Source organism: Opisthorchis viverrini (genome assembly GCF_000715545.1).
Source record: "Opisthorchis viverrini unplaced genomic scaffold opera_v5_306, whole genome shotgun sequence".
Classification (NCBI taxonomy): Eukaryota; Metazoa; Platyhelminthes; class Trematoda; order Opisthorchiida; family Opisthorchiidae; genus Opisthorchis; species Opisthorchis viverrini.
Window position 1 is genome coordinate 199,818 of NW_008751964.1, and position 18,529 is coordinate 218,346.

The following is an 18,529-nucleotide window of genomic DNA, read 5'->3' on the forward strand; positions in this document are numbered from 1 at the left end:
GCCAGCACTAGGTCCCCTCCCTCACCCACTCTTTTTCTCTTCTCTTCACTGTAGGGCTTTTAATACAATTATATATATATATATATATATATATATAGAACTAAACGAACTTTATGGTTGTACGGCAGTGAAGCATCAGTGCCAACACTGATGTTGCTGTCATTGATGATGATTGATGATGATGATTTGCTTATTTTCAAAGCCCTCTTGTTGTTCGAGTTCACTGTTTAGGGATGCGTTGCCAATTGATGATCCGACCTAGCATCTGCAGGTTACCAGTCCTGATGGATTTGAAAGGATTATCCTTTTTCCGATAAGCAAGACGTTGTTATCAGTGACTGTTGCGCTCACCGGAGGCTTCTTTAAACCCGCTGTGAGCATTAGCTGGAACACTTCAGTGCACTCCTGGAGTTTCTGGTCTCCTTCATCCCAGTTTTCTAAACCCACCAAGCATCTCGGTATGCACGGATGCTCTTTTTCGTCCTATGGCTGAGAATTCGTCTGGCGGAATTTTACTCTGGACCAGGAAGAATACGTGTCGGAGCTTCGAGCAGCTTTAGAGTGTTGCTCGAAATCTACTTGAGACGTTTAGCATTTGTCCCAGAACGAGTTAGAACAGAGTCTGGGATAAACGACGTTTACTTGTCTAAGACCAAGCGTGGATGAGCTGAAATATACATACAAAAGTTCACTACGAGTATATAGGATAAATATAATAATAAGCACACAAAGATCATAACAACACTGTCTAGGTCTAGCTGGTTGAGCCATTCCACAAGCTCAGGGCCCAACATCTTAAAGGGTTGCGGACACATTTCAGTAAGCCAATATAATAAAATGTACGAAATGGACCTCAGTAGGTGGTACTGGTGCATGTTACGAGCCTCTGAAAAACACAGCGAAGATCAGCGTACCCCCTTACAACGAATAACCGTGATACAAGGCGGTCTGGGGGTAAAGTCATACTGTCCTCTGCGATTGATGTGTGAAGCCGGCAAGGTGTCTTCTCCAGGTTACCAGCATGCCCATACTTATGGGAAAAAAGATGTTGCCTTCCCCCGGGAAAGGACGACCTACAAAAGATCGTGCTGAAAATCCGCACACTCCGATCGCGCAACGGTTGATCGTGACCACCGTCCAATTATAAAATACGGCAAAAATACATTTAAGACCTACCAAGTGCCCAAACTTATCTGATTTTCGCAGTAGCATCACTAGTAAGACACGAGTGCTTTAGCCACTGTGCCCTTGGGCTGGATTAGCACCCCGTGGGCAATCGGGTTAGACTATTGAGCCATTGGTTAAGAGAAGGGTCGCTCCAGAACACCTACTACCCGTGGCTTTGTGGTTCGGGCTTATAAGTCAAAGGTTCAAGATGGGGTACTTCAAACATACCGACATGGGCAATCGCCCTTGCAGCTCTGTCCTTCGGTCCTCACCCACACCCTCTCCATCCATTAGATGCTGCACTGTGGTCAACCCATAATGCTCCATGTCTGAACTATCGTCCAGAGAAATGAGCCACAATAACCCCCTGGCCCATGTTGTAGCCTACAATGTTCGTACTCTCTGTCAACTTGATCAATAAGCAACTCCTGCTAAAAACTTGTTTCCCCTTCCCGCAGATACATGTGTTTCCGAAACAAGCATACGAAACCCCCATTTTGGGTATACACCAAAAGTCACTTAGGATGTGCACAGCTGTTTCATTTTCACTAGTGATCCCAATGTAATGACTCGCGCTATCTATGGTGTGGGGGTTGCACTCATCCCCAGGGATGCAACTGTTATATTGGACTGGATCCCAGCGAAGAGTCACCTTTGCGCAGCTGCACCGCTCTCATTCAGTTAAGATCAAGGCAGGTCGTCAGGGTAAGTGGTATCCATTTGCAATGTCGCAATAATCCCCAGAAGAATGCAGTTCTGAGGCAGGAGTTTTTCGAGATTTGTCACTACTACCTCTGTTAGAAAGAACAAATATGACCTACTTCTCGGCTGATATGAATGCCCGAGTTGGACGATTAGGCTCTGAAGGAGCACAGTTGGGTTACGGATGCAGAGTAGACGCCCAGAGTGCTGGAATGTGACTTCTCCAGTTATCTGCTGAACACCGCCTGTTTCTGACCAGTACACGCTTCCAGCGCAAGCACAAGCACCGAATTGGTTGGGCGAGATGGCTCAGTGGTTAGAGCGCGAAGTTACTGACCGGAAGGTCCGTGGTTCGAACCAGATCTCTGCTCTTCAATGAATACTCCTTTACTGGGGTACATTCTACTCCGTGAGACAGTGAGACAGACTCCACTGAGACAGTGTGGTTAATCTCTGAGTGGTCGAGGCTCGGTTCTCCATTCTGAATTGATTCACTTCTGACTGTCTTGTATGGTCCGTAATATTGTTTGTGTGTTGACATTAAACGAAGTATTGGAAGCTGTTCATTTGGCGTGGGAGGGGAAAACCTGGCTTTTGTTTGGAGTTTTTTCCGAGTGACAACGTCCGTCTCTATTGTAGACTGATGCCGGCACACAATAGCTCAAGTCGCCGGTAGTAACTCACTCACATAACTTTGTGATGTTGTCCCAACTATATAGAGAACTTGTGCTTCTCACCATTGTTCGATTTCGACCGAAATTTTGCATCGCCGTTTTACTAATCCAGGTAAACTGGCTCCATCTCATTCCTGATTTCACTCACAATTTATCTAGCAGTATTGTGCTTGCTCGCTAGACAGATGCTTTCGCATTTCAATCTGTGTTCTCACTAGTTTACTGCGAGTGAACCTGCTAGGATCATTCTCGGATACTCGTGCTTTTATCAGTTTGACTAGCTAGATTACATTCCATCAGACGAATCATAGGTTGTTTTCAAATATCCATGGTTTGCTTCACAAAAGTTGACGCAAGTTGTGTGGCTGGTATATGCGTTCAAACCGCCTCTCAGCTACTGTCTTTAACTGTAAGTTTTTGACACATGACTATGCTTACCTTCTCCCATCCCGTCTAGGTATTTAATGGTGATGTTGAAGTTCTGAAAGCAGAAGCCGGTGAAACATGTAAACTCAGGCTGAAGAATTGCGAAGAGGAAGATATCTCTCCTGGTTTCTGTCTTTGTTCACCAAGCAATCTATGTAAAGTGAGTTTCCGCGTATGTAGTAAGTTGCGGATGCTGATCTATTTCCAGCCGCTCTGTTTGTCGTTGCGTCGTGGATCAAACCTTCACTTTTGTCTGTCAACTTAAGAACTCTCCTTCTAGGGCTTAACGACTAATTGTTCACTTGACTGGTATTGAACCGATTCGTCGTAACTCGTACGCCTGCTTTTTTATTGGGTTATTTTGCAATAACTCTTCAGAGTAGAAAACTTCGACTTCCTGACGGGATTCCCACGATTTCACCTCAACACATCAAGTCCAATACCGCTTCTCTAATGACTCTTGGTAAGGACTCTGCCCCATTCAGTCTGACACTTTCGGGTTCTGGGGCCCCGGTGTGACAAGAGATGCCCTCCATCCTTGACCCGGAATTCATTCGGCTCATTTTCTTAATATAACATTTGTCCTAGTACTGAAGATTGATGTGGGTTCATAACACAATCTGAAGTGTTTGGTCTGTTTATGTCCTGTGAATTACGTTTGAACAGGGAGACAGTGGATGAACACTAACACACAATAATGTAGCAGACTACTCGCTGGTTAACTCGATATTGGAACGCAAAATTGCGTTTGTTCGATTACGTTTTAGCGCAACAATACTATTATACGAGAGTCTTTCGGAGACAGCTCGAGAGAGAGAGCGGGAGACTAATGTGTTTGAACAAACTATCCCGCTTATTCCCAAAACAAACCTTTGCCCTTCGTAGGTTCCCGCGTGCTTCCTCTTCAATCGTCTATACCCGCGTCATCCTTATTGGTCCATTTGCCGTTTCCAGTCCGTCTTTATGGCTTGTGTTTTTAACGGTTACACTCAAGGCCATTTTCATGGTCTCACTACCTCCAAAACAGCAACACGTAATAATAGTTGCTCGGTAAAGACGAAACAGCGTGTTCTTGTGTCACTGCTGCCATTGCCGGTGCATTATTTTATTGCAGCTGGCCTCTTCCTCTTGGGTTCATTGCACGATATCACATAGTGCTTGGGCTCCAGACTCTCTTCTTTTCCTCAAATCTGTTCAAATTCGAAACACAAATAGCCAGATCAATGTACTGGAGAGTGACTTGCCTAATACCGACTTATATTCGATTGCATATCAGTCGCACGCGTGCCCTTCGAATTGATATGACACTTTAACCTCCGTTCAAAAATTGATCTTTTGACGTCTATCCTGTATTAGTCTTACCACTGCTTTCTGCTCGATCTTATGCTAAAGAACAACAGACACAGCGGAGGCCTTTTCATCGCTGTTCACTGAACCTGACACCATTGTCTGTAAGCATTCTTATAGGTATACTGAATGCTTGATTGTATCTTGTAAATCTAGATCACTACCCAATTCTTTTGAGAATCATGTTCGCCAATTTGTACATTATCCGAATGAACTCGAGATAGCTCAGTGGTTAACGTGTCAACCAACTGACTGGAAGGTCCGTGGTTCGAACCCAACCTCAGCAGCTCACCTGCCCCTGTCTAGGCTTAGGCAACCTGGCAGTATGTCAGCCCTCGAGTCTCCTTCAGGTGACATGGCAGCTAAGCACCGAAAGAGTGCTACAGCTAAACGATTTCATTTCTTCTGTGCAGAGCTCGCTTTCTGTTAATGTGTGACATCTGTTTGAAACGAGAATTCGCGATCCAAGTACGATTGTTGAACTGACATCCCCGTCGGTCTACCGCTGGCTTTCGGTTGCTCTACTCCAATGGTCCAGAAACTTCTGCTACTGATTCTGCTGGAGTTGGTATTGTTTTAGGATCTCTGGTTGAATGGTTGCTATTTGATGTTTGCTTCCGTGTGGTTCGTTTGGCATCACTTGTGAGATTATTCCATAGACGCACCCGTCCATAGTATTTGCTGATTGGCCAACAGACTGGAGCTCTTATACATTCAAAGACAGCTTTTGTGACACTGAGTGCCTTGTTACGGTGGGCTAAAAGCTGGGTTGTTTTGGCTCCCAGGGATACGAATGCGCAAGTAGATTGATGCAGCGCTGCTAAGGCTCACTTGGGTGATCACCTAGGACTAGAATCAAGACGTACAGACATACAGAGGAACCCCAGCTGCTGTTATTTGCTGACCGCAGGCTGTTTCTCTGTGTTACTGGCTTCTGCATGAACGGAGTCCCTTGTCTACCTGGTTCCGCTCTCGCAGGTGAGTCAACTTTTGACACAGGTAGACCACAGTCCCTTGTCTACCTGGTTCCGCTCTCGCATGTGAGTCAACTTTTCGCCATTCGCTGTTGGGGGCGTGAGTGAGTTACTGGACGTCGCTCGTTCTGTACTCGGATCACATGCTTTTGGCTGTTGCTGTTCCTCGCTGTACTTTTCAGAGGTTCGGAACATTCACGCACTCCGTCTGATTGTTAAAAAGCTGTCGGACCCTGATGTGAAACATGCCTATTACTACCACCTACTGAGTTCCATTTCGTATCCGTGACCCTGCAGGTTACTGGGTGCTGTGCTTGTGGAATGGCCCAACCAACTGGATCCATGCTGCTCAAAGCTCGGACTCGTATTTCTCCTGGTCCTTGTGGAACATCGGCTTATTAATACCAAGCTTTTTTTTCAGTGTCATGGCAGCTAGGCGCCAAAGTGGTGCAAAAGCTGAACGACTGTTAGTACTATTGTTCCACTGCCCATAAGTTCCATCAAGCGCGCTGGACTTACTCTTCCATTTCATCAATTAAGAACAGGAAAACTAAATTACCGTATCAAATTACCTTCACCAGTGGCACAAACCATTCTACATCTGTACATGAAAAGGATAGTAACAGCGATTGAATGTCGACCTTCACACCAGGTAAAGTGTAGGGTGGGGTCATCACCGGGGTAACCAACTCGCCTTATCAATGTTTTTTATGCAGACAGCGTTCGTTACTGTGTTTTAATTGAAATCACCTCTCAAAAGCTAGTATCGTCGTCATATTGAGAGAGAAAAGCGTCACTGTCAACACTGGTATAACACTATTCCTAAGGTTGCTGAAAACCGTTCGACACCCCACCACCAGTTTTGGCCTTCTTAGGGCTTATCAGGTAGGCGCAGTCTCCGAGTTTGTATCAACCGTATGTTCTACTTGGACCCAGCTTGAACGGATTCCCACAAATGCCCTCATTTGCGCACGAATTTGGCCTCACCCTGTCGAACAGTTTTCAGTAATTTTGTGAATAATTTCCTATAAGAAGATGACCGGACATTCGGAGAACAACTGTTACTCTCTCAACCAAAGGCGAAGTACAGCGAAAACATCGTTGAATACCTGGGAAAGAAAAAACGGGTTTTGGGGATACTGATATCCCCAACACCTCCCCTTAAGGGAAAAGTCAGTAACGGGTCTTCCTTGGGTCAGTCTGAGAAAGAGCCGCTTGAGGTTGGTGGCGATCGGTCTATCTTCTTCGGAGAAGATTTGAGTCCAAAATTGATGCGTTCTCTGTCGTCTCCCGCTACGTCGCGTCAGGCGTGATTGCTTGTAGTTCAAAACTGTCCAGGATACTGTCGAGTGGTAGGTTACTGTGGCTGGCTTTTCAAAAAGGTGGCGTGGATGGAGTTGGTTCCTATTTCGCGTCCAGATGTCTTGGCCAACAGAGAGGTTATACATTACGCTCCCGGTTTTCGTCAGACGTGGCCTTGGATCCGGGGGTCGTGCCTTCGTCGATAGTCTCGCACGGCAAAAGCATTTGCAAATTTGGCCATCTTTGTATCCACTGTAGACCGGGAACGAGCTGTCGGTGTCGGAGACATGGCTGAATTGATAGTCCACAATTTCCGATTTCCGGTCTTCCAACTAGTCACTTGGAGTGGTACGGTAGATCAGAAGAAATCTCTGGAGAACTTTGACGGAGGTCTCCTCCCCTCGAGATTTGAGCAGCGCCCGCTTGAACGTATCGACGAAAAGTCCTGCCTGACCGTTTGACTGCGGGTGGTACGGTAGCGAACGGACGTGCGTGACAATCTCCGACAATCGCGGAAGCAGCTGGAGCTGAACTGCAATCCATTATCCGATACTAAAGTTTCCGGCGGACCATGCCGTCTGAAGACCTGAAGACAGCAGCGCACGGTTTTTGTTCACACAGGTATTTCAGAAGATGGATGGATTATCCAGTGTTTGATCCGCCTGTACCTGAAGGCAGTGTGGCCAATCTGGGTTCTGTGTTCGATTAGTGGACATCCCGGTGTCAATGGATTCTCGTTTTTTTCAAGGAAACAGTCTTTGATCAGCATGCAGCCGCAGTGGGCGCTTTTATCCTGTCAACTCGAAGACGACCACTCAATTGAGCCTCAGGAACGCAAATTCTGCTGGTCTGCGCGTCCATGTCACCAGCGAACACAACGATGTTCGGGCCCTGAGCTTGTTGTATCAGGGCATTTATGGCGTTCTTAAAACCCTGTAGATTCAGAGCTGTAATCAGGGATAATTGGGACCCTCAACTAAAGCCTCTGGATACATAAATCAAGTTTAACTAAACAAATGTGGACGTGTGACTTTTGACGGTTTTTTATCGTACACTTTTAACAGTGTAGCATCTTTTAAATGGTAGGCATAATAGAACTTCTTCCTTCTTCTGCAAGATTCTTTACTTTTTTGTTTAGCACCTTAATGGGGTCAGTCGCAGCTTTTCGTTCGTTTCTATGCTATAGTTCATGAGCTAACCAGGAATGGGTGCAACTTGACCACGTGTTTTACCAGATCACGATTTTATCTCCACAAGCTCCGTTCACTCCTTGGAATCTGTGAACACTCATTCGCTTGTCGTCTGTCGGTCTTGTTTTGCTCTTTGAGTTATCGTCCCATAGCTCCCACGCTCAAAATCGTCCTTGTATTGTTGAAATCCTTCACAGTAGCTTCTTTACCGTCCCCCGAGCCCAAACTATTTCCTCATTCAAATCCACCCTTTGTAAAATGCTTCCTAATGTACGTATTCAATTTTGTCCCTTTGGAGCCATCCTTGGGCAACGGATCGGTTAGCTCCATTCATCTCAAACGAATTTAAAGACGAAAGGAGCGTGCTTACAGATGTAAGGGACGTACTGTCGTCAGTGACCGCAGTTGGTAGGTGCGACAAAGAATCAGGAAGCTGAAGCCAGTTTTCCTGAACTGATTGATAAATCTAGACGCATCACAAAATGTGTGAAGCTGCATGAACGTTGTGAGAGAAAATTGAACAAGGTTTATTGATTGATTAATTTCCTTAAATGAAGAGTCCCCATCCGATTCCATTAGGCTATCAAACTTCCTTATCCCTATTCCTCTTCCAAATGACAGAACTTCTGACATCTCGTGAGCGTTTGTCAAGTTTTCTTAGATCCTGTCGGTTGGCAATTTCTTTTAGTCCTAATAACGTACTTCCTCATGTGCTTGCTGACAGGCTCAGTGAGTCTCTCCTGAACATCCCTAATGCATACTTTTCCGGTTTATGTATCCGTGAGCTTTGGAGGACCGTTCATATTAAGCCTGCCCCAACGTGCGCAAAAAGTGTTTTCACATTACAGCTTATCAAGGTGTAGTAACGGTATTTTCCTCAGCTTAGTTCTCGGTCTGAGCCTCCCAAGCTAGTGTTCACGTCAAAACAACCACCAAAGGTGCACAAGGTCTATTAACGCCAAAAACGAAGTCAAGAACAGTTGTACAGCGCTTCTTATATATAGCGTAAGCGGTTATAACTTTCTGGAATTTCTGACGCGTTCTGGATGCGCCACTGGCAACCGGCATTTGGCCAGTACTGGGTCATGATTGGCTGTTGGGTCCAGATTGTTGACCAATCAGATCTCGTCTTGATGCCGGACCGTCAAGCGTCCCGAATTCTGGGCCAACCTAGAGCGGGCCAGGCTTCTCGGCCGTAGCAGCGCCTAAAGACATGCGGTATAGTGGGATCCGCGTGGATTCCTGCCTAACACAAGGTTATAGCAAGGTAGTACCACTTGACGGGTCCTCTCGTTTGTCGTCTCACTCTTCCAAGCAATATTGAAGACAAGTCGCGGTATATCTAATGTCGTCGCCTTGTTCTACTAATTTCTGCATCTGCAGACAAAGGTAGCCCCATATTTAGTGTGTTTTTCCGGGTTTCACTTCATCGTCTTTCGCTGTGAACATACGCTTCATTCTGCTGGGTGTTCCGCTTCCCCGATTGATTGGCTTGCTGATTCTTTATCCTCTCGTTTCCAGTAGACAAGAGTTGTATGGCAATGTTGTTTGCCCCTTCCCAGTGCAATTCTATCTCCATTCCTTTCTGCGCGTCGTGCGTGTGGCATTTAGCCCGTGTAATGGGTGTTCGACTACCACAGCTTCTCAGCGAATTTAGACGCAGACTTATCCAGAAATCCATCGGAGCCTTTGGCTTTTTCGCTAATTTGTAGGCGAATTGGTGGCGCGTGTTGAATAGTTGGGTGAATTGAGCTGTAAAGTTGCAGCTGATGGGTATCTTTGGGCTCAAACAAATAAGAAGGACGATTTATGTAGCCTTAAATGATCAAATGCGGTGTGAGGTATACGGTAGACCGTGATCAGTGGTTTGGAACTGGTACCCCAGCCAACGACCATATTGTATTTCTCTGCTTCATTTACTCTTTCCCATTGTTGACTCATTCATTTGTGCTTGTTTTACCTCTTGAACCCCACCAGTCAGGTTCGTTGGATTACCGAAAGTGGCGGCATTCGGTACCTGCATAGGAGCAGTAGCGATAAAATCGATCACACACTCGATATATAGCCACTACATAACCGATTGGTTGTCATTGACTGGCATGGTTTTCTTGTCCGCTATGAGGGCCCACTGAAAGGTTGTCCTATCAGATGCTGTCGTACAGAGAAGATAGGAAGCTCTATCAGAAACATTCGAAAGTAACCCAGAAAACTCGGCGAAGTCCCATGGTTAAACAGGTGGCGTAGCTCGGAGTGCTTGATTTAAACAGAGTGGACAGAATCAAAATTCTACCCTGCGTAGGTTATTCTGACTAGAGGCCACTAACTCAAGGTGTGAGAAGAACACAAGATAAATGAAACCGGATGGGACTAGTCTCTATGACACAGTAAGATGCAATTCATGGCGTTTATTGACAACAGTTAACATTGAAACTACAATCTGGTCAGCGTTTTTTGCTTACTGCTCGCTCATATGAGCATGAACCTCTTGTTACGACGTCGGTTTAGTGTTTGTTAGAAACTCGTCTCTATGTAAACTCAAGTTGACTAGGCACAATGTACCGTTTAAATAAATTGTCAGCTTTCAATCAGATATCACTATCTAGCGGGAAATGAAAGATTGCTTGTTTCGTTTTGGTGGACACTGCATCATTTCGAGTGGTGCAATTGGTAATCGCGGTTGTGATTTATTGTATGATGTTTCTCGAGGTCCAGCTGCATTAGAAAACTTTTTACACTTCAAAGCTTATATCTTTTGTCCACAAGCACGGAACAGCAGTGGAGCTAAGTTTTGTAATCTACCTAGTCTTTCTCCTTAGTCAACTGGTGTTCCAACTTAAAGTGCTAACCAAGGGCGACTGTTTTTATGGGCTTTCTCCACAACTTTTCCCCGGGACGGATGTATTCGAACTGTTGAAAAGTCCAATTCACCATCTCCTCAGAACGTAATGGACGCTTGATGTGGTATGTCAAACGGGAAGCGAGTGCACGCAAATGCCAGGAAAACCTTACTCCTCGGAAAATCCTGCAAATCACTCACTGGTTCGATTGCAAAAGATTCGTCAGTCCATGCGCGAGTAGGTAGCAAGTTTGGTCGAGTTTCAAGGCAGCACAACTGTGCCAACTAGGTTTCTGAATGAATCTGTCGGACTTGTCAGTTAACCAGAATCCAAAGAAATACAATTCCAACTCATTCCATTGTAGTGAGTTTGTTACTCAACGATCTGGACTAGATTCCAACTTGATTTACCTCACGAATTCGGTTGTACGCAAATCAAGCCAATGCTTGATTGGTTTGTAGACCGTTCACCGAATTGCCCTTGGCCTTCAGTGTCTCACGTTCATATTACAACTGTTCACCCCTCCCCCCGTTCACTCCTATTTTACTGTTTCCGAAATATAGAGCAGCTGACCCTGACATTCTGTCCAACTCGTCTTGAAAGATTTTACTCCAATTTGTGTGATTATTTTTTTATTCTTTAGGTATCCGACAGATTTGACGCCAAATTGATTGTTCTCGACTGCAAATCAATCATGTGTCCTGGATACACTGCGGTGCTTCATATGCACTCGACCATGAAAGAGGTGCGACTCCGAACCATCATTTGCAGAATTGATAAAAAGACCAATCAGAAAACAGAGATTAGACCACGGTTCATCAAACAAGATGATGCTGCTGTGGTCCGGTTTGAGGTGAGTAACCTATCGGGGATTCTTTTGGTATCATTTCTATGCTTCTGATCGTAGATTTTTAGGTTTTAGTCCTGCCACCAGCTAATCATCTGTCTTCTACTGATGAGTTTGTTGGTTTTGATAATGCCCTCTCAAAATATACAATGGCGTTTCCACCGCAATACCTGGATTCTTTTTGCGAATGCACGTCCATCCCTTTGTACAACAAAGTATACCAACCCAACTCTGCCACCTTGAGGTTGGGTTTAAGTGCTGCAATGATCCCGCGAGCTACATTGGCTGGAATTTCGTTCCACAAGGTGCAACCATTTCAGGGAGGCCAGAGGGGGCAGTCAGACCAGGAGCACCGAGTACGACTGTGCACGCATGTCCTGCAAACGCCAAATACTGAAGAGCCTGAGGAGCTCTGGTGATCATCGAAGGATCGGGGGATGGAGAAGGCTTTGCTACCGGAAACAACAGTGCCCCATACTAGTTGACACGATCGAGCGATCATAGAAAAGCAACGATCAGTGAAACGATAGGCGGCTTAGTAATTCACCCGCAAAAATGCTGATTAAAAAATGGGCGGAGCACCTCGACCTCCAACGCAACCTGTAGAGATAGTGCATATGGGTGGATTTAATGTAAACTACAATCACCCGTCGGTAGAGGACACTAAGTGCTAAATATCTGCACTAAAACGTGAGAAGGTATCAGGATCGGACAGCATGCATCCAGCTTTGTTCAAAGAAGGCGGAGAATCCCCGGTGATACCCCGGTGCGATATAGAGCGAAGAGGAAGTGGATTATGTCGACAGTTATCCCCACCTTCAAAAAGGATACGCTTGTGCTGTGTGAAAATCGCCGTGGCATCAAACTGTTGACTGGTGCCCTCTGGTCTGACCATTCGATGGTTGCCTGAACACAGGGAGAGACGGATCCGTGATAAGCACACCGAGTTCTGACCTGCAAGAGGGTGCATCGATCACATTTTCACCTTCCGGCAAATTCTAGAACAGCGATAATCATTCCAGCAAACAACGGAGGTGGTGTTCCTTGACTTAAAAGCTTCCTTTGACTCTGTGGACTGTCGGGCACCACGGCATTGCCTGTGGGGCAAAGGCTTCCCCCGTAAATTCTCGACCCTCTTTAGGCGCTATAAGCCAACTCCCGTGGACGTATGAAGGTCTACGGGAAGTTTTAGCTTGAGTTCACCACATCATGTGGTCAGGCAGTACTGCCCTGCTTCACCTTTCCTCTTCAACTTTTTCATTCATACGATTATGGAAGACTCACCATCGGTTTATAGTGCCTGTGGGGTGGAAGTTCTCCCCTGGCGCGTTCATAGCAGGTATCGAGTACGCAAACGACATATATCTCCTTGGATCTGACGCCGTGGTAATGCAAACATCAAATAATCTAATTCCGCCTCACGGTTTGCCATGTGCTCCACACCTGCAAAGTGTAAAGTGCTACTGCAAGACTGGGTGGGCCCGAACCCTAAACCCATGCTTCCGTATGAGCCGATTGAGGTAGCCGATTGGGTAGCTGTAACGATCCCGGTGGTCTCACAAAAGATGGTATTTCTATCCGGATTGGAAAGGTCAGAGCAGCTTTCATGAACCAGTATCACCTGTGCCGTTGCCGTGACATCAGCTAATCCGTCAAGGGTTAGATTTACATTGCTGTGGTGCGTTATTTTTGTTACGCAAGTCAGCTAGTTGGCCGGTGTGCACTGCGGACGCTAAGAACTTTCGATCTGTCTTCGGAGTATAGCCCGAGTCTGGTGGGAACACCGGATCAGTAACACCGAAGTGCGTCAACTATTTCTCGCTAGAAATAACTCACCCTCGATAGTAAACTGACGACGCTCCATAGGTTGCGCTGGTTTGGTGACGTGCTCCATATGCCAGCTGACCGATTTCCTTGAATAGCCATTTTCTCACAAATTCAACCGCGCTGGTTATCTCCCCCACCCTTGGATGGGACCTTGAAACGAGACATATCAGTGGTTTAAGGCATCATCAAGCATGTCCCAGTCGCGTCCTCAGTGGCGTTTGTGCATCCGAGCTGCTACCTGCGATGCATAGTTCCCCTCCCGGTCTTGCTAATCACTGACACCCCTGTATTTACAGTTCACTTATATCATCTGTTGTCTCCAATGCATAGCTATTTATTTCACTTACCTAAATCATCGGTGAACGAAACTGTAGCAGCTGTAACTACTGCACGGTTAATACGCGGTTTATACAGCTGATGATGATAATAATGATGATTTCCGTCCCCCAATTCTCTCGTGCGAATCACTGTCTCACCCGATAATAATAAATAAAATAATCGTTCGGCTGTAACACCCTTTCGTTGCCTGGCTGCCATGCCACCTGAAGGAAGCTGCGATGGTTGGTATACTGTCAGGTTGCCTAAACCTAGACAGGGGAATTCGAGAGGTAGAGGCCGCCTCCGCATCTTAAGCGACGGAGTTCGATTAGAAGCCATATCTCCACCGTCATAACCGGTTATTAGGTCTACTGTAAAGCTTGGTAAAATAATGCGCAAATGCTCATTGGTTGAACTTGTGACTGAAATATCCCAGACTGTTGATGAATTCACGAAAACTGCAATTGAAGCTTTATTTGCTTCAATCGAAGTTAAAATGAAGTGTTTTCCCCCTGTCAACTCTTCGTGTGCAGAAATATTGTTATTTTTATTTGCGGCAGACTTCGTTACTTATCTAAAACGTGATAGTCGCTGTTCATCATTTTCTCAATCACTGAGTCTTAAATTCCATGTCTCGAGTTTCTTGAACACGTACAATTTTGGCCGAACTTGTTCGTCTGGCGTTAGATAATCAACTATATGCTGTTCACGATAGAATCAATTGAACCCCGCTCTGTCACCCAGCGACTCCCATTCATGTTGAGACTAGATAGCATTTTCGGCCACCGCCCACTGTCTTTATCAAAAGTGTGGCTTCCACCACAAACGTATACTGAAGGAAAAATTGCTTAGAATGTATGTTCCTTTTAGTTGCTGTCTTCGCTTGTGTGAGCTTCCAACTTCACCTAACGATATTCCAGCTTCCATGTTCTGTTCCCACCAACTGCAAGCCGCATTACGAGCATTGCTATCGTTTTCATTCAGGCACTACTACTGAACATCTCTGATCGTTTGTCATTTACGCTGATGCTTGTGTTATTTTTCCCACGTTTTCATCAGGTTATCGGGGGCACTATATGCCTAGAAACCTTTGAGTCATTTCCACAAATGGGGCGCTTCACGCTACGAGACGAGGGCAAGACGGTTGCTATTGGCAAAGTAGTCATGATCATCCAGCCCAGTGATTCGGAGGCCTAGTCTTCAGCAGATTTGGACACTCACGCGCACACGCTGGAGCGCTTCGTGATGTGTTACCTGTCAGTCTCCACCACCCATCGTTCAATCTATTTCGATACTGCTTGACTTCCATAACCCTGCTCCAACCCTGATGAACAAAGTTGTTCTTCCACATTTCAAAGATACCTAATGCAGTTTTTGCCAACTGCTTTTACCCACGTCTGTCATCAATATCTTTGCCGGGGTTTTCCACTTGCTTTTGGAACTGTATTCGTACCGACTTCCGGCGTGATTTAAATGGGGTGAGGATACTGGTTTGTTCTATTTTTTCTTGTCTATTGGGGCCAATCTATCTGTTCACATTTTACGAACAGACGAGTTGGCTGAACTTGAGGTTAATCCACTTCAGTCCTCCTGTAACACCTTAAATCCGGTACATCAGAATCGCTGGAAAATGTGTTTTTGGACGAAAAGACTTCTGTCATTGATCTGCATAGATTAGTGTGAACCTCTGAAGAATACTGTGAAAGAACACTTCTCAACAATTTGAATTTCGTTCTTTGTGGAGTGTATCAGAATAAAGCGATGGCTTGCTCCACAGACTCCGTTTTGCAGCCACACCACTTCCGGAACCACAGTTCTCCCCCCAGAGCAACTTCTCAGCAATAGCTGTCCCACACAGTGAATGGGAAAGAACACTGACTGGCCTTTGGCGACCACCATCATCGTTCGCCTATTCTATTCGGCAGTTGTCTTTACTTTGTTGCACATTAGTCAATTTTCCGAACACTTATCTGTGCTTGGATACCGCTTACGATAGTGAAGCTGACCTAAAACGCGTGTACTTGTTAGGACTCCATGTATCAGATCTCGTTCAGCCTCCATCTGGCTTACCTCATGTCAGCTTCGGTCTCGGTGTGACCTTATTGTTCCGCCAACCACTTGTTGCAGTGGTTTAACCAATGGCATACAAACGTACCTGATAAACGTCCGTCGTACCCCAATAAGATAGTTCTGTTTCTGTACGTCCACTTGACGCCAGATCTAATTCTGCAAGATCCAGCTGAGCGGCCAATCGCTGATCTTCTCCACAACAGTATACAGGATAGTTCAAAATAGAAACTGAATCAGTATTGGGTAGTTTTTAGATGAAATTATTTGTACCTGCAAAAGGCGAGCTGCCTTTGTTGGGATCCCTGGATGTTCGGTTAAAATAACAAAGTAATTCTGCTACACAGTTTCGTGTATGCTTTAAGCCTATAAAGTATATAATGCTGCTGCAGTTTCGGCTGGGATCGAACCTAAACCTCGCTTGCGGATTGCAGAAAATTTGTCGACAGCCCACGACCGGTTAGCGAACCAATAATAGCAGAACACTGCCCTCATGCCGTCGACTACTTGAAACCAAATTGCAATAAATCAGCAAAATACACTCGTTTGCAAACTGACTTGGCTTGTTCTTAACTTAGTTTGCATCGCACCTGTGCACACCGCTGAATAGCAGAGGAAGCCCAGTGCCAATGAGGGAAACAACCTACCCAGAGGCTAACGGACTTCTCATTCTACGGAGTCCAGGCTTTGGAAATACAGTCACAGTATGTTCCCTAGGCAGCGAAAAAGTGTCAGTCGAACGGCACCCTAAATATCTACCAGCTAACTGCCCAGTCGTAAGCACTGGTACGGGAGCGCGTACGTTCCAAACACAATTTTCGAATTCATCTATTCGCATGCCCTCCTTCCCCACCCGGCTTCACGGATGAGTTCAGAGGTGGTAATAAACTTAGTTTTACATATTTGGCCGGTGCATGTCACTCATATTCCTCACCACATTAAATTGCGTCGACCACATACCGTCATTTTCTACCATCTCCACCTGAAGTTTGATTACCGTTTTTGAAACTGGGTACCGTCACCCACCGTCAGTGGTTAGAAACTCTAACAACTCCTAGGTGCCTGCCCTGTCGTGTCGTAGGTCACACTGCCTCTTCTGAATGGCAACAATGAAGCACGTTGCGCCCTCGAAGAATTCGGCCGCATCGGAGTAAAACTCGGATCACACACTGAGTGTGCACTATTTTATCAAGACTTCAGCTGAAGAACACAGCTAGTTTCCGTATAATTCGGTTTCGGAACTATTCCCATCAAGTGCTAAGTTGGTGGACATTAGCATACCGACTGAGGATGTGCATGGCTTTCTGATATTATGTGCTGCGCATGAATGTGGCTAATAAGTCCGGGAGTTGGGTAAGTCAGAAGAATTAGATGTCCAGAGTATATAGCGAAGGGATGTTGGAGATGAACTTGAAGCGCATGATCCTCTGGCATGTTTGCACAACAAGGTTACCTCAGTACGTGCAGTTGCTAGCCAAGAGAAATGGTGGATGCTTTGCCAAACGATCTGCTCTAGACGCATAAAGTCGCGTGAATTCTGCCAATCTCTGCTAGCTCACGCATGAGACAGCGTTGTTTACTCTGAATACATCGGTGTTTTGAATCTATGGAAGCGTTTACAAGGACGTGTTACAACAGAGAGCTGATGAAGGGGCCGACCATTTGAAATAAGTTCGAGTGAGCAGACGAGGCTCAAAGAATCGTACATCCCAGCCCAATGACCTAGAATGTGAAGTCCGTTACGGGGCTATCCAAAAACCGAAGCGTGTCAGACCAATGATGGCATTTCACTGGCATACCCAGTTTGATTGCAACCCCGCAGCTATTCCCTTTTCTCTCTCGACCGTACCATCTCGCTTGCTCGTTCCATTAACTTCAACTACGAACGGGTTCCCCATCTGACCCCAACTGCCTCTATGACAATTTCATTCCAAACTGCTTAATCTTTCATTTCAATTCAACCATTTCTGGGCGTCTGTGCTTTCCGCAAAATACAATAACTTTCTATACAGTTCACGCTCCTGCTCGCGTGTTGCCATTATCTCACTCTTCCGAGGAACTATTATGCCTGACTCCCCAACAGCAACACCATGCTCTTTGGATTCCTTTCACCGCTTATTCGCTTTGTTAGCCTGTCCTCTTCATTATCCCTACCAACGCTTTTTGCGTCCCTGGCCATCAGCCTAACAGTCCAAAACCATGAGGCCTCAGCGGGGACTTTAGATTTCAGTTCAATATGACCGGCTGGATGACGCAAACTCTGTTGCTTCACCAGATCTGATGTTCTGGTTCCTCATTTTTAACCGTTACACCTTTCTAGTCATGTGTCAGGCGGGGAGCATCTTTTTGCCCCCCCTCGCTTTGTATTTTCGCCCAACACCTTCAAATCCTAACGATCCGATCTTGCTCGATATTCTGTTCGGAAAACACACATTAACTGTGCGTCCCAGCCCGTGCCGGTTTGGTGGTGACCACGTCTATATAGGGTGATGCCCATCCCCTATGAGGCTGCCTTTTTTCTAATCAACCATAAGCCCACAATCCCCGCCAGCCACGCTTTATTTTACTGTTACATTCTGTTCATGCTTAACGGTGTGCCACCCACAAGTTGGGAATAAATAAACAAGTTAAGAACAAGCCAAGTCAGTTTGCAAACGAGTGTATTTTGCTGATTTATTGCAATTTGGTTTCAAGTAGAGCTTAAGGTATATGGAAACTCGGGGACTGCGCCCATTTGATGAGCCCCAAGAAGGGCGAAACCGGTCGTGGGCTGTCGACAAATTTTCTGCAATCCGCAAGCGAGGTTTAGGTTCGATCCCAGCCGAAACTGCAGCAGCATTATATACTTTAT

The 18,529-nt window shown here is 45.8% G+C and overlaps 2 protein-coding genes across 2 annotated transcripts in view; one reads left to right on the forward strand and one right to left on the reverse strand.

Moving 5' to 3' along the window:
• The window catches only part of T265_14962 (hypothetical protein), a gene marked incomplete at both ends in the record, with an annotated part of 27,171 nt that extends 11,728 nt beyond the window's left edge, over positions 1 to 15,443 (forward strand). Inside the window, 3 exons of the mRNA XM_009176008.1 lie at positions 3,001 to 3,129; positions 11,263 to 11,472; positions 14,671 to 15,443. Coding sequence (XP_009174272.1) covers positions 3,001 to 3,129; positions 11,263 to 11,472; positions 14,671 to 14,808 — 477 coding nt within the window. The remainder of the gene's footprint in view (positions 1 to 3,000; positions 3,130 to 11,262; positions 11,473 to 14,670) is intronic.
• On the reverse strand, positions 5,300 to 5,485 carry T265_09815 (hypothetical protein; the record flags this gene model as incomplete). The annotated part of the gene is made up of 1 exon (XM_009175998.1): positions 5,300 to 5,485. One exon carries the CDS (start codon positions 5,483 to 5,485, stop codon positions 5,300 to 5,302), a length of 186 nt encoding a protein of 61 aa, XP_009174262.1.
• Positions 15,444 to 18,529: the final 3,086 nt, after the last annotated feature.